This window comes from Eulemur rufifrons, chromosome 16, assembly GCF_041146395.1.
Source record: "Eulemur rufifrons isolate Redbay chromosome 16, OSU_ERuf_1, whole genome shotgun sequence".
Lineage (NCBI taxonomy): Eukaryota > Metazoa > Chordata > Mammalia > Primates > Lemuridae > Eulemur > Eulemur rufifrons.
Window position 1 is genome coordinate 43,422,375 of NC_090998.1, and position 24,443 is coordinate 43,446,817.

The 24,443-nt window shown below is 32.7% G+C and overlaps 1 protein-coding gene and 1 pseudogene across 1 annotated transcript; both read left to right on the forward strand.

Annotated features, from left to right (window-relative positions):
* Positions 1-6,582: 6,582 nt before the first annotated feature.
* Positions 6,583-7,521, forward strand: LOC138396898 (olfactory receptor 6C2-like). Its single transcript, XM_069490658.1, has one exon. It carries the CDS (start codon positions 6,583-6,585, stop codon positions 7,519-7,521), a length of 939 nt encoding a protein of 312 aa, XP_069346759.1.
* A 15,550-nt stretch (positions 7,522-23,071) lies between these two features.
* LOC138397002 (olfactory receptor 6C2-like) lies at positions 23,072-24,008 on the forward strand (annotated as a pseudogene).
* The last annotated feature ends 435 nt before the right edge of the window (positions 24,009-24,443 follow it).

Genomic DNA, 24,443 nt, shown 5'->3' on the forward strand with positions numbered 1-24,443 from the left:
TTTTCGTTTGTTGTTTTTGTTGTTGTTTTTATTTTTTTGCTCAGAATTGCTTTGACTATCTTGAGTTTTTTGAGTTTCTTTACAAATTTTAGTGTTGTTTTTGATATATATAAGAAGAATGCCATTGGCATCTTGATTGGGATTGCATCTGTAGATTTATTTGGGAATTAGGGACATTTTCACAATATTAATTCTCCCAATCCATGAACACAGGATATCTTTTTATTTATTTGTGTTTTCTTCAATTTATTTAATCAGAGTTTCATACTAATGGTTTTCAGTATACAGCTATTTTGCCTCATTAAATTTTCACCTGAATAATTAATATTTTGTTGCCACAATACCCCTGTATATATAGATATAGATATGAATATCATTATGGTATATATATGGATATGAATATGGAAAAAGAAATGAAAGCTTTATAAAATAATTTTAAAGCCAAATTATTCATTTATAATGAATGAAAGAATTTTAAGAATCTTCACTTCAAAAACAACTTAATGATTGTCTAAGGCAAGGATCATCAATAGTATCACCATGATTGCAAATGCAAAAAGAAATCTTTACAATAGAGCAGTCTAACAGACCTACTTTAACTAATGACCAAGCAGCATCACCAATCTGGGATTCATTGTCATTTGTGCCTCTTAATGTAAGGTATATACACAATATGACTATGTAGTATTCTTGAAAATTATAATTAATCTGAAAGTAATCATAAAAAACAGAAAACAGCTATTTAGTATATAGTATGAAAAATTACTAGACTAGATTCTTCAAAAATATCTAGATTATGAAAGAAAAATAGAGAATAGGGAAACAGTTCTATATATCAGAAACAAATTATCAAATGAATTCTGAATTAAGATGACAGTCAGGAAAAATACCAGTGAAGACCATTATTGGCTTATTTGAATATGTGTGCGAGGCGGAGGATGTTCAAGTTTAAAGTTTTTTCTTTTTAGATTTTTGATTTTTTTATTTCTATATTTTCTTTGTAATCTAAGATACATTATCATCTTTTAAAATAACTATATCTAGTTATTTTATAGATAACTAGATATAGTTGTCTATATATGTAAGATGTTATATATCTATAAGATGTTATATCTACAAACATCTTATAGATATGCATCTATATCTATAAGATATAGAGGCAAATACATCTTATTTTTATTCAGAAACATCCAAAGGTCAGTAATATTCTATTCATTAAGTATAAATTACCAATAAACATTGAAGAAATTGCTATATGTCATCCATAAGTGATGAAATATGAATTAAATGAGCAAAAGGACAAAATATTATTTGGGTCATTATTTTGGCAAAGATTTTCTACACTGATAATGCATTTTAACCTTGGTGCCATTAATGCATCTTCCATTCTCCAAGGACACTGTCCCAATTCCTATGTGCATTAGTTATCTTTTGTTTTTTCTATAATATTAATTACATACGATGTTCATTAGTTACTTTAAAGCAGGATTGCCAAGGACTCTTTTTTAATTTAGCTGATCCTACCTCTTACAGGTTGACCATATAAAACATCCTCAATCATGTTTGTGGTGAAACTTTTAAGGGACCCATTCTGTGTTAAGATACTTGGGTCAGGTCCTCAACTTTGCAAAAATCAAAGAGGATTTCTAGGTCTCTCTGCCCATTAATTAGTCTTTCCTTCTATTTAACCACTCAGATTATACAGAAATAATTCTTTTTAAATTTTAAACTGATATTGGCCTTCATGATAAAGGTTAGACATAGGAATATAAAATTTGAGATAGCTTGTATATGCATTTCCACTGCTACCTTTGAGTACAAGTTCAATAAAAAAGCATGACTAGATGACTTCCATATTGCTGCTAGTACATTATTGTTTTGTTGTGACTTGCACCAAGGATCTGTGGATAAAACAAAAACTAATGCCTGAATGACAAACTAAATAGTAAGTATTTTCATATCTCTCAAACCAACTATTTTTTTGTGAAATTTGGTAAAATAAAATGTTTTCTGTCACCTTTCTAAGCTTCTGTGGATATGTGCTTGTGTGTGTATTATTTTATTTTATTTATTTATTTTTTTTTTTTTTTATTTTTTTTTTTGAGACAGAGTCTCACTCTGTTGCCCGGGCTAGAGTGAGTGCCGGGGCGTCAGCCTAGCTCACAGCAACCTCAAACTCCTGGGCTTAAGTGATCCTACCGCCTCAGCCTCCCGAGTAGCTGGGACTACAGGCATGCGCCACGCCACCATGCCCGGCTAATTTTTTGTATATATATATTTTAGTTGTCCATATAATTTCTTTCTATTTTTAGTAGAGACGGGGTCTCGCTCTTGCTCAGGCTGGTCTCGAGCTCCTGACCTCCAGCGATCCACCCGCCTCGGCCTCCCAGAGTGCTAGGATTACAGGCGTGAGCCACCGCTCCCGGCCTGTGTGTGTATTTTAATTTGGGTAGTCCATAAGGATCTGAGAAATTAATTTTATTTCTTGAATATCATTTCTTTTGAGAATATTAACTCTGGAAGCAAATACGGAAGTCCACAAGACTATTTTATGGTAAAGTATGTTGGCAATAAAATAGTCAAATTCAATGGGCATACAATGTAACATTTATTGCCCCCACTGCCAACAGAGACCCCACACATACACACACACACACATGCACACACAACCTCAAATATATAAATATACCTACCCCCAACCTAATGAAATCTGGTTTGACATTTTATAAAATATCCTATATTTTTTAAAACACAAATACTTTTAAGTATATTAAGCAGAAATCAATCAATTATACTTTGCTTTATAATCAATTTGTCAGAATTTGGTAACTGAAAAGGCCGAAAGATTGCTTTGCATCCTTGGATAATACCCAAAGTCAGCAGGGACTTTTGCTAGAAGTTACAATAGGGAAGGGAGAGATGACTGCAAGAAGGAAAGAAGGTGGGCATTGGGGACCGACCATCCTGTATTTCTCAATTTTAGCTCTTCCTGATATTTCAAGGGTAGATCTGCAGAATAGTACCACTGTTTAGAAACAGCATTTAGAAAAAAAAATTTGCCTATGAGCCTATGTCAGTGTTTGCCCTCTCTGATAGTGTTTAGAAATTCTGCTGCCTCTTATTATGTAAATTCCATCTGAGATCATTTTTTTCAAAGAAGGAATAAGGAGTAGGCTTCAACTGGAACAAACCATCTAAAAGAGTGTTCTCACACAATTAGGGACTTTCTAGCTAAATGTCCAGGTAAATACATCTTAGAGAAATTTTACTATAAAAGGGGGTTAAATTTTATCAAATGCTTTTTCCCACATCTATTGAAATGATCATATGAGTTTTATCCTTCATTTTGTTAATGTGGTGTCTTACATTTATTAATTTGCATATTTTGAACAATCCTTGTATCCCAGAGATAAATCTCACTTGATAATGGTGAATGATTCTTTCAATGTAATCATGGATTAGGTTTGGTAATTTTTTGTTGAAGATTTTTGCATCTGTGTTCATCCAGATTATTGTCCTGTAATTTTCTTTTCCTGTAGTGTCCTTGCCTGGCTTTGGTACCAGGTTACGGATAATCTTGTAAAGTGAGTGTGGAAGTGTTCCTTCCACTTTGATTTTTTGAAGGAATTTGAAAAGAATTGGTATTAGTTCTCCTTTAGATGTTTGGTACAATTCAGCAGTGAAGCTAGCCAGTACTAGGTTTTTCTCTGATGGAAGACTTTTTCTCACTGATTCATTGTCCTTACTCATTATTGATCTGTACAGATTTTCTATTTCTTCATGCTTCAGTGTTGGTAGTTTGTATGTGTATGAAACTTTATCCATTTCTTCTAGATTATCCAATTTTTTGATGTATAATTGCTCATCATAGTTTCATATGATCCTTTGGCTTCCTGAGGTATCAGCTGTAATGTCGCCTCTTTCATTTCTGATCTTATTTGAGTCTTCTCTCTTTGTTCCTTGTTAGTAATCTAGCTAAGGATTTGTCAATTTTGCTTACCTTTTCAAAAAAACAACTCTTAGCTTTGTTGTTTTTTTCTAACACTTTTCTGGTCTCTATTTCATTTATTTCTACTCTGATCTTTGTTATTTCCTTCCAAGTGCTAGCTTTGGACTTAGTTTGTTCTGCTTTTTATAGTTCCTTGACATATACCATTAGATTATTTATTTGAGTTTTTCTTCTTTTTTTTAATTATCACAGATTATATCTTTATATGCATTGCTCTCTCACAACCAAACATGTTCACAAAGTTTTCTAAGGATTGCTAAATTACATAATCTATACAGCACATTAAATACAATGCCTGCTAAACCTTCAATCAATGTTAGCTAGCTGCCATTATTTTTTTTTTGAAATTTTTTTTTTTATTTCAGCAGATAACTTTTCTTCTTTTTTGATGTAGGCATTTATCACTATAAATTTCCTTCTTAGGACTGCTTTTAGCGTATCACATAAATTTTGGTGTTTCCATTTTAGTTTATCCCAAGGTATTTTAAAATTTTATTTCTTCTATGATCTGTTGGTTAAGAGCATGTTGTTTAATTCCACATATTTGTGTGTTAGTCTAGATTTCTCCTGTTATTAATTTCTAGTTTATGTTATCAGGAAAGATACTTGATATGATTTCAATCCTTTTAAATATGTTAAAATTTGTTTTGTGGTCACACAAATAACCTATCTTGGAAATGATTTGTGTACACTTAAGAAGAATGTGTATTCTTCTACTGTAGGATGAAGTGTTTTGTATATGTATGTTATGTTCATTTTATCTAAAGTATAATTCAAGTCCAATGTTTACTTATTGATTTTATGTCTAGATCTGTCTATTGTTCAAAGTGGGTTTTTTTTTTTATTTTTTTAATTTCAGAGTATTACAGGGATACAAACACTTTGGTTACATAAATTGCCTTTTAGTGGATTATTGAAGTCCCCTATTATATCACAGTCTATCTCTCCCTTCCAATCATTCAATAATTGCTTCATGTATTTAGGTGCTTCAATGTTGGTTGCATGTATATTTAAAATCATTTTGTCTTCATGGTGAATTAATTCATTTATTATTATGTAAAGACCATTTTTATATTTGTTGATGTAGAGTCTATGTTTTATAATGTAAGTATAGCCATCCTTGCTCTCTTTCAGTTTCTGTTTGCATAGAATATCTTTTCCCATTCTTTTCACTCTCAGTATGTGTGTCCTTGCTACTAAAGTGAGTGTCCTGTAGGAAGCATAATATTGGATCTTGTTTTTTCTTATTTCATTCAATGACTCAATATGTTTTCATCAGATAATTTGATCTATTTACATTCAAGATAATTATTGATAGGTAGAGTTGCTACTGCCATTTTGTAATCTATTTTTTTATTGTTTTATAGGTTTTTTATTTCTTTCTTCCTCTCTTGCTATATTTCTTTGTGGGTCAACAGTTTTCTGTGGTGATATGCTTTGGATCCTTTCTTTTTATATTTTTTGAAACTACTATAAGTTTTGCTTTGTGATTACTATTAGGCTAACATAAAATATCTTGTCCTTATAACAGCCTACTTTAAGCTGATAACAATTTGCATTTAATTGTATACAAAAACTCTACATTTTCACTTCCTGTCCCTTACTTTTTATAATTTTGATATCAAAATTTATCATTTAAGTTGCTTTACACAGCACCCTTAGAGTATTAGAGAATTCTGAGTAAGTTGTCAAAAATATTTATGTGAGTTGCTCATAATGTTCCCTTACCATCCTTTTAGTATCTTTGAGATCTGTGGTGATATCCCCTCTTTAATTCCTGATCTTGCTAATATGACTTCTAGAGCAGTTGAATAAAATCAATGAGAATTGACATTCTTGCCTTGATCCTATTCTATTTTCTCTCTGTTGGTGTTTTGTTTTGTTTCTCCTTGTTTGTCACCCTGATTAGATGTTCATCAATACTACACAGCTCTTTCAAAAAACAACTTTTGGTTTTGTTGTTTTTCTCTATTGTCTTTTTGTTTTCAATTTTATTTATTTATGGTCTTATCTTTATATATTGGAAATCCTCTCAGAAGTGATAAATTTTAATTTCAACAATCAATTTTCTAAGATTTGTGGAGAACTGGTAAAATTTTTATGTTTTAAAATTTTTGGTAGAAATCAATAATTAATCCATCAATCCTTAGTTCTCTTTGTTGGATTAAGTATATATTCATTTACTTTAGTAGATATAGAGATATATAAGTTAAATTTTCATCTTGAATGAGACTTGATAGATTGTATATTTCAAATAATTAGTTCATTTCATGTAATTTACCCAATATATATGCAGAGTTTTCAATATATTCGATTTCATCTTTTCAATATCTATATATTCTATAATAATGGCATACCTGATGAATTGCATCTTCTCTCTTTTTTTCAGATTATTCTCACAAAAGTTTTATCAATGTTATATATTCTCTCTAAGAATCAGCTTTTGACTTCATTAATCTCATTGTTCTAGTCTCTATTTCATTCATTTTTGTGTTTTTATTTCTTTTCCTCTGTTTAGATATTTTTTATGTTGACTTTAAAGATGCAGATTGCCTAAAATATCAAAAGTACTTATGAGAAATCACACAGCAATAACAACATTCATCTTGTTGGGACTTACAGATGACCCACAACTGCAAGTTCTGGTTTTTATCTTCTTATTTCTGACATACATTCTGAGCATAACTGGAAACCTGACCATTATCATTCTTACCCTGATGGATTCTCATCTTAAAACACCTATGTATTTTTTTCTTCGAAACTTCTCCTTCTTAGAAATCTCATTCACAACAGTCTGTATTCCCAGATTCTTGTACAGCTTATCAACTGGGGACAATACCATTACTTATAATGCCTGTGCCAGCCAAATATTTTTTATTGGACTCTTTGGGGCCACTGAATTTTTTCTCCTGGCTGCCATGTCCTATGACCGCTATGTGGCCATCTGTAAACCCCTGCATTACATGACCATCATGAACAACAGAGTCTGCACTGTCCTTGTCCTCTGCTGCTGGATCTCTGGATTGATGATCATCATCACACCACTTGGTATGGGTCTCCAGCTGGAATTCTGTGACTCCAATGCCATTGATCATTTTGGCTGTGATGCATCTCCTCTTTTTAAGATCTCGTGCTCAGATACTTGGTTTATAGAACAAATGGTTATAATTTGTGCAGTATTGACATTTGTTATTACACTAATAGGTGTGATTCTCTCTTACATATATATTATCAAAACAATTCTCAGATTCCCCTCTGCTCAGCAAAGGAGAAAAGCTTTTTCCACATGCTCTTCTCATATGATTGTTGTTTCCATCACTTATGGCAGCTGCATTTTCATCTATATCAAGCCTTCAGCCAAAGAAGAGGTGGACACTAATAAAGGGGTATCTGTGCTCACTACATCTGTTGCCCCTTTGTTAAACCCCTTCATTTATACATTGAGGAACAAGCAAGTGAAACAAGCTTTCAATGACACAATCAAAAAAATTGCATTTATCTTACACAAGTAAGAGCATGCTTAACTTGAACAATTAAATAAAGATTAACATTTTCTCTGGAGGTCCTAACTAGTTCAGCCAGGTTAACTTTCTCAGACTTGAATCTTGTTTTGTGAAATGACTTAGATCAAAGAATTTCTTTCTTTCTTCAATCTCAATCAGAATTCTTTCTATTATTAAGCAAATATGAGAATTGATTCCAGGAAATTAAATATTTCTTCATTTTTCACTTGGAATTTTAAATATTATTCAAAAAGAAATTGTATAACTTGATAACATAGCATTTATGATTTCTGAGACATTTTTGGAACAATGGTTTTGAAAAACTCCTTTATTTTAAACATGTAGATATGCTGAAACATTTAAAATATAAGAAGAGGCATTTAATCTTGCTTTAAGGTAATAAAGTAAAATTAAAACATACTACAACTAAAGGGAGAAAATAAATACCAAGAATCTGGAAAAAAAAATATGGCATACAAAGGATACAAGCAAGCCAGAATATTTACTACTTTCAAAACTTGGAGAAAAAGTTAGAACATAGCTGCTTGACAATAACATGCACACACACATCTCTGTATATACACACAAACAAAAAAATAAAACAAAAATAACAATAACAAGAATACTTTTTCTTCTAGTTTTGTCAGAGAAACAAGTATGAGTTCATGCTTTCTGCCAGAAATAACCATAAAACTGAATCAACTATATGAGGAAACTTTTGACAACAAGCAGCTCAAAACTGCTATCCTCCAGAAAAGGGAAATGTAGTATAATAAATAAGCCTACAATTGATACTGGCTCAGCCTGCATTATGAGCTAGACACTAAGCACAGCATGACTTTCTCTCTGAGCAAAATTGGTAAAGATTAAGGCGATGAAATCGTTAGTATCTATAGATTCAGGCTACATGGAGGAAAGATCTGTGCAAAAGGGGTCTGTGTGTGGAGTTTCCCACGTGTGCTTGACTGAGGGATTTACTGAACAGATGCAGGGCAAGAGTAGTCTAGGATTACCAGAGATAAAGCTGAGTATTGAACAAGAAGCTGGAGGCCAAGTAATCTGTGAGCTTGAAAGTTTTTGTTCAGGCAGAGTGAAGAGACCTTGTTAATAACTCCTAAAAACTACAGGTTTGTATCTGAATATTACCACTTAGGAGTACCTTAGGAGTAAGGATCACATCCTAGAGCAAGAGTCAGTAAACTTAGGTCTAACGGCAAAAATATTGTCCCTGAATATACTTCAAAACAGATTTTGAGGATGTGAGGGTGATCTGGCTGCCACATTTGTCACCCCATTGATCGCCAGGGTTGATTTGGCTGATCTGGCTGGCTAGGTGAGAGTCCCCTTTCTCTCTCACCGCTCCATGTGAATCCTTCCCCTTCCAAAGCTGCATGCTGGTGCTCGGTGGAAGAGGACAATCTTCCCCAGTAGAAGAGGACCATTCTTCAGTCAAGGGTATACGAGTAGCTACGCTTCCCTGCTAGAACCTCCAAACAAGCTCTCAAAACAGATTTTTAAAGATCATGAATTTTGGGAATCCTGCCTCTTCTATCCAACCTAGATCTCACACTAACAATGAAAATTAAAAGCACATCAGTGTTTTATAACAGATGGGGAAGTCACCTGCTTTGTCATTTAAAGGAAATTATGTTCAGCCCACTCATTTCTATAAATCTTGAATCTCACCTCAATCCCCCCTGAAAAAAATAAACCACACTATGGAATTCAAAAATCAAGCCACATATTCCCTATGGCCTCTTATTTCAGGTTAGGGTTATCTTCATGATCTGCCTTCCAGTTGGCTAACATCTTTTACGTGTCATAAATGTAAGATATTGTCCCTCTCAAGTGCTGGTTGCCTGAAACATCACACGTCCAGATATTCCCACACTTCCATAAAAATAGTCATTCATTTTTGAACAAGACCACCTTAAGTTAATGGGACTATTCAACATGAAAATTTTTTGACACTGGTTCTTATTTAATTCTGCCGGGAAAAAATAACTGTTTTCCTAAAAATAGTGTATTTACTAACGTTTATGTTAGATTTTGTCTCATGTTTAAAAAAATGAGGATTTTTGGTCCTTGGCATTCAACATAGACATTAGAAATTTCTTTTTAAAAATTAAAATAAAAGTTAAAATTACACATGTCAAAGAAGCCTTATATGACAAACCCACAGCCAACATTATACTGAACAGGGAAAAATTGGAAGCATTCCCACTTAGAACTGGAACCAAACCAGGTTGCCTTTTATCACCACTTCTATTCAACATAGTAGTGGAAGTCCTAGCCAGAGCAATCAGACAAGAGAAAGAAATCAAGGGCATCCAAATGGGGGTAGAAGAGGTCAAATAATCACTCTTTGCTAACGATATGATCATATATCTAGAAAATTCCAAAGATTCTGCCATGAGACTACTGGAATTGATAAACAAATTCAGCAAAGTCTCAGTTTAGAAAACCAATGTGTACAAATCAGTAACATTCCTATATGCCATCAACAGTCAAACTGAGAATCAAATCAAAGACTCCATACCCTTCACAACAGCAACAAAGAAAGTAAAATACCTAGGAACATATTTAACTAAGGAAATAAAAGACCTCTACAGGGAGAACTATGAAACACTGAGGAAGCAAATAGTAGAACATGTAAACAGGTGGAAAATCATACCATGCTCATGGCTTGGCAGAATCAACATTGTTAAAATGTCTATACCACCCAAAGTGATCTACAGATCCAATGCAATCCCTATTAAAATACCAACATCATTTTTCAAAGATCTAGAAAAAAAATTGTATGCTTCGTATGGACCAAGAGAAGACCCTGTATAGCAAAAGCAATCTTAAGCAAAAAGAACAAATTCGGAGGCATCAATTTACCACACTTCAAGCTATACTACAAGTTTACAGTAACTAAAACAGCATGGTACTGGCACAAGACCAGAGACATACACCAAGGGAACAGAACTGAGAACCCAAACATAAAACCATCCTCATATAGCCATCTCATCTTTGACAAAGCAGACAAAAACATACACTGGGGAAAAGAATCCTTATTTAATAAATGGTGCTGGGAAAACTAGATAGCCACATGTAGAAGACTGAAACAGGATCCTCACCTTTCACTTCTCACAAAAATCAATTCACAGTGGATAACAGACTTAAACCTAAGGCATGAAACTATAAGAATTCTAGAAGAAAATGCTGGAAAAACCTTATAGACATTGGCCTAGGAAAAGAATTTATGAAGACGACCCCAAAGGCAATCACAGCAACAACAAAAATAAATAAATGGGATCTGATTAAATTAAAAAGCTTCTGCACAGCCAAAGAAACTGTCATGAGAGTAAACAGACAACCTACAGAATGGGAAAAAATTTTTGCATGCTACACATCTGATAAAGGACTAATAACTAGAATCTATTTAGAATTCAGGAAAATCAACAAGAAAAAATCAAACAACCATATCAAAAAGTGGGCAAAGGACATGAATAGAAATTTTTCAAAACAAGACAGAAGAATGGCCAAGAAACATATGAAAAAATGCTCAGCATCTCTAATCATCAGGGAAATGCAAATCAAAACCACAATTAGATATCACTTAACTCCAGTGAGAATGGCCTTTATCAAAAAGTCCCATAACAATAAATGTTGGTGTGGATGTGGAGAGATAGTAACACTCATACACTGCTGGTGGAACTGAAAACTAGTGCAACCTCTGTGGAAAGCAATATGGAAATATCTTAAACAGATTCAAGTAGACCTACCATTCGATCCAGCAATCCCATTATTGGGCATCTACCCAAAAGAACAAAAGTCATTCTATAAAAAAGACATCTGCACCCAAATGTTTATAGCAGCACAATTCACAATCACAAAGATGTGGAAACAACCCAAATGCCCATCAATACATGAGTGGATTAATAAAATGTGGTATACGTATACCATAGAGTATTACTCAGCTATAAGAAATAATGGTGATATAGAATCTCTTATGTTCTCCTGGATAGAGTTGGAACCCATTCTACTAAGTGAATTATCCCAAGAATGGAAAAATAAGCACCACATGTACTCACCATCAAATTGGTTTCACTGATCATCACCTAAGAGCACATTTGGGAATAACACATATCGGGTGTTGGGCAGATGTGGGGGACTGAGGGGATGGGTGTATACCTACATAATGAGTGCAGTGCGCACTGTCTGGGGAATGGACATGCTTGAAGCTCTGACTCAGGGCGGGGGCAAGGGCAATATACATAATCTAAACTTTTGTACCCCCATAATATGCTGAAATAATAAAAAAAAATGCATTCATGAAGTAATCACACTCTGTGGTTTTCATAATACTACATGTTCCTGTTTTCTCTTCTATTTAGAATTCTTCTTCACCATCTTCATTAATTTATACCTCATATGGGATTGTTCCTATAGTTTCCTCAGGCACCCTACAATTATGTCTTTAATACTCTTTCCTCAGGTAAACTATGCTGTCACCATGCTTTTTATTATCACCACCCTGAGACTAACTTTAAGTTATCCTTATCCCTGATCTCCAAAAAGACATTTTGGAATGCATGGATGACTTTATTTTTTTTTTTTTAACTTTAAATAAAAGACACGTGCAAAAGCATTTATACACACATGTATAAAATATAAATGCATAACTTATATAGTAAAAACATAAATAATTACCACCCAAGCTAAGATATAATACAATGCTAGCACCACAGCCACTCCCTGGATATTCCTTTTAGATCACACTACTTGCGTAAATATGCTTTACGTGTTCTTTCTCAAGCACTATATTATTTTTAAGGTTCATCCATGTCGAATTAGTAAATCTTCTAGCTTATATTGATATATTATATTCATGAATGAATATATCATATATGAATGAATATATCCTGAATATAATCCAAAATTACATACAATATGAACAACCAGGAAAATCTGTACTCACATGGGAAAAAAACAATCTGTAAATCCTAATACCAAAATAACACAAATGTTTGAAGTATCTGGCAAAGGTTTTAAAATAGTTAATATAAAAATGCTCCAATAAGCAATTGTGAAATTCATGAGACCAATGGAAAGATAGAAAAATTCACCAAAGAAAAAAAGATATGAAAAAGAGCCAAATGAAAATTTTAGAACTAAAAGATACAATAACATGGGAGGAAGAAAACAGAATGAGTTCAAAAGCAAAACGATGATAACAGAGGAAGCAGTTAGTGAAATTAAAGATAGATCATTAGAAATTATCCAATATGAACAGAGACAAGAAAAATGAAAAACAAGAACAGATCCTCAGGGACCTGTGGGACACTAATAAAAGATCTAATATTTGTGTATGTGGGTTTCAAGAAGGCTATAATAAAGAGTACAGCATAGAAGGGTATTTCCAGAAATAATGATTTAAAAGTTCCAAAATTTAGGAAAAAAATAATTTACAGAATAAAAAAATCTATAAAACCTAAAAAAATACATGGCTAGAAATATTATAATCACACTGTTAAAAATTAAAGAAAAATAAAACGTCTTGAAAGCAGGCAGAGAAAAATGACACGTTACCTATAGGAAAGTAATAGTTCAAATAATTGCAGATTTCAAATCAGAAACATGGGGCCCAGAAGGATGAGGCACAATATTTTTAAAGTAAATAAATAAATATCAACCCCAAAGTTTACATGCAGAAAAAACATCCCTCAGGAATGAAGGAGGAAAAAATATTCTCAGATAAAGGAAAACTAAAAGAATTCACTGCCAAAAATATTGCTCTAAAAGAACCACTATAGAAAATTGTTCAAAATAACAGGAAATGATACCAGAAGATAACTTGCAAAAACAGGAATGCAGAGCCACAAACATGGTAAATACCTCTATAAGTATAGTTCTATTCATAAACTCATGAGTTTTAAAAGCATGTTTGATAGCTAAAAGCAAAAATTATAACATCTGATGTTTTCAGTGTGTTTAGATTAATATATAAGACAACTACTATATAAACGGGAAGGAAAAAAGATATTTATTTGAACCAGGATTTTACATTCCACTTGAAGTGGAGAGTATTCGAGAGACTGAAAATTTATTTTTATTCCTAGAATAGAGCATTACTAAAAATCATATATAAAAGACATATTAAAAACCACAATAGATAAGCAAATGAAGTACTAAAATGTGGTCAAGTAACCAAAAAGAACATAGAAAACAGGAAAAGTGGGAATGTAAAACAGATAGAACAAACAAAATAACAACAAAACCATAGCAAATAATTATGTTAAATATAAATGATCTAAACAGCCCCTAGAAAAAGGCAGAGATGTCAATATTGATTTTTAAACACGATTTAAATATATGCTATCTGCAAAAAATTACATCAAATATAACAAAATACAGGTAGTGAAAGGATAGAAAAAGATAAACCATGCAAATACTTACTGAAAAAAAGTTTGAGGGCTATAATAACATTACACGAAGTATGCTACAGATCAAAGAAAACTACCAAGGATAAAGTAAGACTTTACAATGATTAAAAGACCAATTCATTAAGAACCCATAATAATCCTATAGGTTTATGCACCTGTTGGGGGTTGAATTGTGTCCCCCAATAAAAGGTAAGTTGAAGTTTTAAGCATCAGTACCACAAAATGTAACATTATTTGGAAGTAGGGTTCTTGCAGGTGTAACCAAGTTAAGATGAGGTCATTAGGATGGGCTCTAATCCAATATGATTGATGTCCTTATAAAAAGGACACAGAGACACAGACACAAGCAGTGGAAAGATGAAGTAGAGACAGACACAGAGGGAGAAGATGGCCATGTGATAAGGCAGGCAGAGATTAGAGTGCTGTAACTGCAAGCAAAGGGACACCAAGGATTACCAAACTACACCAAAAACTAGGAAAGAAACATGGAAAAGATTTTCCCTCAGAGTCCTCAGAAGGAACCAACATGCTGATGTCTTGATTATGAACTTCTATTATCTAGAACTGTGACACAATATGTATCTGTTCTTTTAAGCCACCCAGTTTATAGCACATTTTCATGGGAGCCCCAGCAAACTCATACAGCACCTAACAACAGAACTTCAAAATACATATGTCAAAAATTAACATAACTGAATTGAAAACAGACAAATTTACAATTGTAACTGAAAAAGTAAATACTTTTCACTCAGTAATAGAAATTCAACAAGGATATAAAAGATTTCAACAACCCCAGTAATCTGCTGGATCTAACTGACATGGATAGAACACTCTAAAAAGAACAGCAGAAAACATAGAAATGTACCTATGGAGGTGTGGGACAGAGGCAGGCTTTCTGAACAGAAAGAGTCATAGAAGAGAATCAACCCCTTAACTATTTATACAAGCATGAACAAATTTCAAGCTTAACTTTGAAACATACACCCATGGTTTTAAAAATAAAATTGCTTTAGGAAAGGCTTAAACTACACAAATGATTTTTGAGCCATACATAAGGAAAGACTGAGTTTGTAGTCTGAGTCTAACAGGGTTGATTACTGACTTAAAAAAATTGTCCACATTCTCCAGTAGGATATAACAGAACTCAGAGTCCAAGCAATGTAATATTCACAGTGTCCAGGATCCAAAATTACTGAATACACAAAGAACCAGTAAAATGTTACCCATTCCAAAAGGTAATCAATCACTTATTAAAGAGACAATCATTATGTGCCGAGTAAAAAATGATGCAGATATTAGTATAACACAAGAACTTTAAATCAATCTATACAACTATACATTATGAGATAAAATAGATGAAAAGTAAAGAAACCTCAGAAAATAAATAAAAATATGTTTTATTTGTATAAATTTAAGGGGTATAAGTGCATCTTTGTTACATGGATATATTGTGTAGTGGTGAAGTCTGAGTTTTTAGTGTAACAATCACCCAAATAACATGCATCGTACTTTTTAAGTAATTTTTCCTCCCTCTTTCCCCTTTCACCCTCCTACCATTCTGAATATACAATGTCTATTATTCCACACTCTACGTCTGTGCGTATACATTATTTAGCTTCCACTTATAAGTGAGAACATGCAGTATTTGACTTTCTGAGTAGTTTCACTTAAGATAATGGCCTCCAGTTCTGTCCATGTTGCTGAAAAAGACATGATCTCATTCTTTTTCATGGCTGAACAGTATTCCCTTGTATGTGTACACACACATATATATATACACACACATACATATATATCACAAAAATATATTTTTAAAAGTAAAAATGTTTCAAATAAAAAAATGCAGTATATTAATATATCTGAAAAAACTAACTTTTAGCTTAATAATAGAATAGAGATTGCAGAAGAGAAAGTTAGTGATCCTGAAATTAGAACTAGAGAAATTATGTAATCCTTATAACAAAATAGAATATTAAAAAATTACAAGAGATTCTTTTTTATTGAAATGAGAAAATATTTACATGCTTTTTTTTCCAGTTTTTTTGAGATGTGTGTTTGTTTAATGTCAGAGTACAAAGTTTTGGTTACATAAATTGCCTTTGCACAGCCTGAGTCAACACTACAAGCATGCCCATCCCCCAGAAAGCAAGCACTATATCCCTTAGGTGTGAATTTGCCCATCCCTTTCTTCCCCCTCCCACCTGCCTGACACCCTGTGAATGTTACTTCCCATATGTGCATATTAGAGGTGCAACATTAAAGTCTAGCCTAAGTGTAATTTGCATTCCAGAAGAAGAGAAAAGAAAGAATAGGGCAGAAAAAATATTAAGTAAATTATGGCTAGAAACTTTCCATGTCTTGGGAAAGAAGTAAATTTATACATTTAAAAAGCTTGATAAACTCTCAAACATAATAAATAAAAAGAGAGTCATACCTAGACATATTATAATCAAAGCACAGAGAAAGCATTTAAAAAGTGACATATAAAATAAAATTAAAATATAAGTAAAATATAAACATTCATTTATATGAATAATATAAATTTTAAAATATAAAAATAGAATATCACAAATAAATAAATATAAGAACAATAAACATTAAAAAATTATAAAAGTCTGAAAGTTTATTCTATTATACAAAATATCAATAGTAGTTATCACTTTGCCTTTTCTACTGTTATAAGAAAAGTAAAAATTTGGAATATAGAACAGAAAATACTATCTGATTTTTTTCTCTCATTATCCAAATAGTTATATTTACCTTAACCATTAATTCTGTATTTTACAGGATTGATAAATCAGAAAATGAATTCTTTATCATCTTACAAATACCTAAAATAATTTTGAAATTAAAAAAAAAAAGTGTGCCTTTTTCTGGTAAGCTGATAGTTATTGTGGCATACCTAGCCTGCTTCTTATGCTAATGTGGATTAAATAAGTCCCTGAGGACACCTTCCACATGCTGCCTGATCTGTGCCCTACCCCCAAAGTGTATTAAGTCTATTACACAAGAGATTTATTACTAATGTTTGAGATAGGGCCACCAAGGACATATTTTTTAATTCCACTTATTTGAAAATTGGACCTAATTTTTTTAAAGGCAATTTTGCAAGTGAGAAATATATTCCTCTGCCAGAAAAGAGAAGATCAATTTTTGCACCAACAGTAAAAGATGCTTTCCTTGCCATTTTAACTATTTGCTTTACAGTTACAAAGAGGAAAGAAAATATTTACTAGCCTCAGTGGAGGCAGGATTTCTGGTGAGAAAATCTTCACCTTCTGTGGATGGTGGAAGATTTAGTGAAAACTGCATTTGCAGAGCTCTGTGTGAGTATGAGTGTGGATTGATAAGAATAAGCAATCAGAGCCCATCTGCTTACATCCACCATAAGATATTCCTGGATTATTTTTTTCACTCCTGACAACTTTGGAGTTCAGCAAACATCTGAGGCCACAATTATGAGAGAAGTAAGTTTTTTTATATTTTTTCTTTTTCTATTTTGAACTCTCTAGAATGATGCTTTCCTCTGAGGAAAGTATAAAAAATAACTAATATAATCTGTTATTTTGTTTAATATTTTATGAAATATTTCAACATGACTTCTGAAGTGTAACTTTTTAATGTGAGTGACAAATATATGATAGTCACTGACAACCTATTTGTACATATCTATACAATGAAAGGTCATCTAAATGTACTGTAATTTGGGGGGGGACACCCCTAAGCACCCTCTGCCACAATCTCATCCTCACTTTAAATAAAACTGCATATAAAATATATAATTTTTCTTCCATTGAGTGACTCATTTGCTAATGTTTTATCGGTTGGTAACCCTGCCTCTAATAGTCTTTCACATTTTAATGCAAACTCAATTTTTAATCTCTATATCTAAATCAGTGTCAATTAGTATCATGACACTTCTCTTACGAATGTGGAATATTAATGATTGAAAGAAAACAGTTGTGGGTTTGAAAGGAAAGGTACTGTGTCAGCTCATGTAGGCTAAATGACTTATCTCATGAGTTAGAGATCTGTGAATTCAGGTGACAAGAACTGAGGGGAGGTGCCTGGGTTGCAGACTAAATGCATTTCTACACCACAATTGGACATGCTGTGGTTGTCCCTTTATGAGCTTAAACTGATGTCAAGGTGGGGAATCTAAATTATAGGCAAACTGTGACCTTTCTTTCCCTTATTTTGTTTTCTAAAAACAGGTTGGAGCTGATATCTGCCCTTCCCTAGTTAGGAAAAAAACATTTTAAAGCAACCAAGTGAAATTTAATGTCAGAATCTAACTGGAACCACTAAGAATTATGCCTTTTATTTCAGCAATAAAGGAAAATAACAAGGTATCTAGATGATGATTGAAGATAGAAAATATTTGAGTAGCTGTTAAATAAGTAATTAGATCAAAAAGAGGACCAAATACAAACTATTGACCCAAACAGTTAGAAATTATTGACATTTTTATTGCTAGTCTAGGAGAGAGGTCAGCAAACTACTTCCTGTGGACCTTATTTGATCTGCAGCCTCTTTTTATACAGCCAGGGAACAAAGAATGAATTTTCCATTTTAAAGGGGTTTTTGTTTGTTTGTTTGGTTGGTTGGTTTTTTCAAAAAATAAAGAAGAAGAACATATAGCAGAGATCCTATATGTCTTCTAAAATTTACTATTTGGCCCTTTATAAAAAAAAGTTTGTGGACCCTAGTCTAGGATATAGCATACTCATGCTAAAAAGCATATCTTAAAAGAGAATGTAAATTTCAGTAAATGAGAAAGTAGATTGCTTGTTCTGAGTAAGAAAATATAAACTTTATTTATTTTCCAATAAAATTTATTCAGTACTTGATAAACTTTGAGTAGTACTAGTTCCTGTGGAATCTCACTGAATAAGACACAGTCAAATCTCAATAAAATTATATTCACATATTTAGTGATATCATAAAGATCAACATAATGTGATAGAGCAGGCAAAAAAGAGAGGCATCTAACCTGGACAAGGAAATTTTAGGAAGCTTTTTCACTGGAGATTACAACAAAGCCACAAAGGAGAAGGAATATCAATATTAGCCTAGTGAAGGTAAGGATGAGATGTGAAGTCGTTGTTGGAGAGAGTTATACCAGGACACAGACTGCACTCAAATTTGTAGATATGTTGTTTGGGATTGTAGAAAGCTAATGTCCTCCTTTGGTGGAACAATTCTGAAGAATTGTTTCATACATAAATATTGCTTTCTAATAATTGACATCATCATCTTACAAGTGTAATCTCAATGGTCAAAAAGTCCAAACATTTCAGGTCTTGTTAGTAGATGTTATGATATTGACGTTTAGATAGACTCCATGCAATCAGGTATCGCTAATTAAAATTAATCTATAAATCTAACTGTGCACATTAATTTCAAATTATATTCTGTTACTTATCAATGGAATAAAACTGACAACACCACAAAAAAATATGGTGGAAGAAGCACAGATGATTGGAGGAGAGTAAGTACCAGACAAATTATCCATGTGAAGATTTGTCGCAACATACTGCCTGGCATAAAGAAAGCACATAGCAACTGCGGTTTGCCTTTTTTCTTTCTTTTTTATTTTGTTAAATTTTTAATTATGAAATAATTTTATATTTACATAAGATTTGAAAAGAGAGTACAGACAGTTCCCAGATAACCCTCACCCCTAATCTTAGCATTTTACATAATCATAGTACAATTATTAAAACTAAGGAATTAACATTAATACAATACTAACAATTAAAACACAGACTTATTTGGATTTCTCTAATTTTTCCACTAATGTCCTTTTTCTACTACAGGATCCAATTCAGGATACTACATTATATGTAGTTAACATGTGTCCTTTAGTCTCTTCCAACCTGTGACTCATCCTCAGGCTGTCCTTGTCTTTCATGTCCTTGACATTTTTGTAGAGTACTAGTAAGATATTTTGCACTTGTCTGAAGTTTTCTCGTGATGAGACTTAGGTAGTAGATTTTGGAGAAACAATATCACAGAGAGGATGTGCCTTTATCACCAAAACATATGAGTGTACATGATGTCAGGATGTCCTATTGCTGCCAATGTCAACATTGATAACTTAGTGAAATTGGTGCCTTTCAAGTTTCTTCACTGTCCATTCAATACTTTTCTCATTTAATACTCTATTAATCAGAAGTGAGTTACTAAATCCAGCCCACATTCAGAGGAGGTGAATTCAGTTCAACCTCCTGGAAGAAGGAGTATAAAAAATTTGTAGACATATTCCACAGTAATTAATAAATGTTGAGGGGAAGATATTTAGCAACTGTGCAATATCCCCTAATTTTTTTAATCCATCAGGAGACCTCACCTACAGCTATTACCACGGCACTGTGAAGATTTGTATTTCCCTCATTCTTTCTATATTTATTAATCTGACCTCTTCTTTAAGGAAGAATTGTCCCTTCTCCACAAATTTTAATTTATTCTGCCATTTGTTTTTATTTTTATGAAATCATTGGTAATTATTTTATTCTTCAAGTAATCACATAGTTCAGCCAACGGCAGCAATGAGCCAAATGCATCCTGAAGCCCGTTTGGTATAACCCACAATGAAGAATTTCTTTTACACAGTAAAGATAAGAAGAGGGAGGATGAAGAGGACAGGAAGAAATATGAGAAACAAAGACCTTATGTGGACTATAAACCATAAAATATTTACTATCTAGATTTTTGCAGAGAAAGTTTGCCAATTTCTGGGCTTTAATCAAATGGGTTTATTATTTATGATGTTGCTCAAATTTTTCCAGATTTGGATATTGTATCCTTTTCACGTGCTGTCAATTTTTTTGTTTATTTAGTAACTATTTTCTAGTACCACAATATACTTTATGCTCTTTCGAATTTTCTCTGCCCTTGTTTTATAATCAACCTGTCTCTAAAGGGCCCTGGCTAATGGTATTTAAAAGCCAAGATTTGGGCATTAAATGTGCTTGCTGGGACTGAGAAAGATACATGCAAGCATACTCGTAAATGCACACATACCTACTTTTATTTCAATATCTATTTGTACACATAGCAAAATCCCACTGGGGTCATTCTAGCATTCATCCTTTACTTTTTTGCTTGTTTTTAATAGGGAACACTGGATAGAGAGTAGCTATGGGGCTACACAGATTTTTAAACATGTTAATTCTGAGATGTTTGTGAGACTTGCCTAGTATTTAAGTATGTGTCAATAGCTCAGAATAGAAATTATGTCTGTAGACAGAGACTTATAAATTACAAACCTTTAGATATTCATGGGATTCATACAAAATATCAGAAAGCATGTATCTAAGTGAAAGGAGAGACTTGGAGAGATCTTTATGGATCAACAAAGGTATAGAAATGAGATGGGAAAACCATGTGTTATCATAAAATATAACTGTAAATCTGATAAAAGCATTACTTGGATAGAATAAATAATAGAGATTTAATCCCTCCTATTTCTACTATTCTAGAAATCTAGAATTAAGAAAGAGTGGTCATGTAGGGAAGACTCCATGTTCATAACAGTACTGTTTTTAATGGTGATAAATTGTGATAAATAAATGAATTGGAATCTATTCAAAAATGGATTGCAGCCATGAAAATGAACTACTTCTCTGCATAACAATGTCAACATACATCTAGAACAATATTTGGAACAATTTAACTCATGTAAAAATTTTAAATGTTTAAGGATATATACATAGCTAGAAATCAATAAAGAAAAAAGAAATTATTTTTAAAAATCAGGATCTGGATTAGCTCAAAGGATCAGGAAGAAGGCCATCATCACTGATGAGCAAACAGGGATTTCAAGGGTTCGGCCTGTGGATTATTATTTGACCTGACTGATAACTGTGCAGGTTTATTCTTAATTAGATTATATGAACAGGACAGATATGTTTTATGCATTCTCTGGATCATAGTATCTTACAAAAATTTTTAAAAATTAGAGTAGGGAAAAGCAACTAGTGTCAGAGTTGTCTGCATATAGATTTATACTTAATGGTTCAATAGATTTTAAATGGTATAAAAATTAAGAGTTATCAAGAGTACAATGCATCAGTAAGACCAACTAAAAAGATTATATTGCTTTTATGGAAGCAGATATACTCTATAATAGAGGGTTCAATAGAATATGTGTGGAGAGGCTAGGTTATCATGGATTGAGGACCAAATGATTGGTGAGAAGCAAAACTGTCAATGTAGATGAAATGAAGCAAAGAAAATAAGTGCAATTTGGCAATGACTTATAACATGTACTTATTTTTAGTTTGGTTATAATTAGTGTGAACTTGATAATCATTATAAGTCTTATCTAAAAATAATGAAAACATAAACAATCAAGATGCTATTCTTCAACATTCTTTAGTTTGTACTTAATGATTCTTTTATGCAAAACTGTAGCATATAAATTATTTATGTACCACATATGAAAGCACCACATTCTATGTCAGAGTGAATTTAGAATAAATTCAAATCAATTACTAGGGTAGAAATTTAGAGATAAATAGCAAAATTTGAGAGTAATGGTTGTTACTTGGATGACCCCCCTCTGATACCAAAAATAAAATAACCTCCTAGTCATAACAATGAACGAGAACATTGAAATACTATACACAAGGCCTTCAGACTGTCCAGCTGTCAAACTTATTAGCTATGTTTTTCCATTTAACAGGAAGCAACATGTCAAGCAGAGTCATTGGATTCAACCTGTGAGTAGTGAAGAATTATTAGCAACAACAGGATGTTATAATACTCATCAAACTATACCACACAAGTGATCTTTTCTATTCCTATAGCTTAACTTATTTCAGAAAAAAATGACACAGAAAAAACGAATAAAAAGATGTGAGAAAGTGCAAGAGGCTATAAAATATGAACTGTAGTACAGATAATATTTAAAGAAAACATTTTCTTAACAAAATATATAATGTACATTAATAAAGCTGAATCAACCAGAATTTTGACAAGAGTCATTATTAAGTTAAAGAAGAAAATGACTATTGTTTGCAATGATTGGATTTGGTAGCCAATATCTGTGAGATTTCATGCAGGTGTTCTCAATTCAATGTCATTTGTGTTTGTCAAGAGATTAATAGAAGTGTAAGTCAGTGATGAGAAACCATACATCATTAACTACATTCATACTTCTGGGACTCACAGATAATCCTCAAATGCAGGTTTTGATTTTTATATATCTGTTTGTCTCCTACATATTGAGTATGACTGGGAACCTGCTCATCATCACACTCACTTTACTGGATTCCCACCTTAAAACCGCCATGTACTTTTTTCTCAAAAATTTCTCCTTTTTAGAAACTTTATTCACCAGTCTATATTCCCAGATTCCTATATAGCTTGTCAACCGGGGACAAGACTATTTCCTATGATGCTTGTGTTGCTCAACTATTTTTTGCCATTTTGTTTGGAGCTACAGAATTTTTTCTCCTGGCAGTCATGTCATATGATCGTTATGTAGCTATCTGTAAACCCTTGCACTACGTGACCGCCATGAATAGCAAAGTCTGTGGATGGCTTGTTACCTGCTGTTGGATAGCAGGTTTGCTGGTCATACTCCCACCACTTTGCCTGGGCTTAAACCTGGAATTCTGTGACAAGAATGTCATCGATCATTTTGCCTGTGATGCTTCCCCTATGTTAAAAATCTCTTGTTCAGACACATGGCTTATAGAGAAGATGATCATTGCCTTTGCTGTGCTGACCAACATCATGACACTTCTGTGTGTAGTCCTGTCCTATATATATATCATCAAGACCATCATAAAGTTCCCTTCTGCCCAGCAAAGAATGAAGGCCTTTTCTACCTGCTCGTCTCACATGATTGTGGTTTCTATCACATATGGTAGTTGTATTTTTATCTATATCAAACCTTCAGCAAAAGATAGAGTGGCAATTAATAAGGGTGTTTCAATGCTTAATACATCAGTTGCCCCCATGTTAAACCCATTTATTTATACCTTGAGAAATAAGCAAGTGAAACAAGCTTTCACAGATTTAATCAAAAGAATTTCCTTGATCTCAAAGAAGTAAAGAAATGTTGACGTTGAGTATTCAATTTATCAGAATATACCAGGGGGCCTTAAACGTATAGTTTTAAATCTTTAATTATTTTATCTCTTCCTTGTCCCCAGTATATTCTTACTATCTTGATTATAGCACAGTCATTATTGAATTAAGGATCTAAATTTATCTTTTCACTTTTTTTGTCATTACAAATAGACTTTCTCTCCAGTGACATTTCTCATCAAGAACACATGTGATCAGATTACCAGCATAATTTGAACTATTACACTTAAGCATTAAAGAAAAGTAGAATTATTTAATTAGCAGGAAGAAAGGAAAGGGCAATAGGACCCATTCTTTCTTCCAATTCAAACATCCAAATGATTACAGAAAATAGCACATATATTAATACTATTCACAATCAGAAACAAAATAATTTTTGAAAATTAATAAAACCAGAAT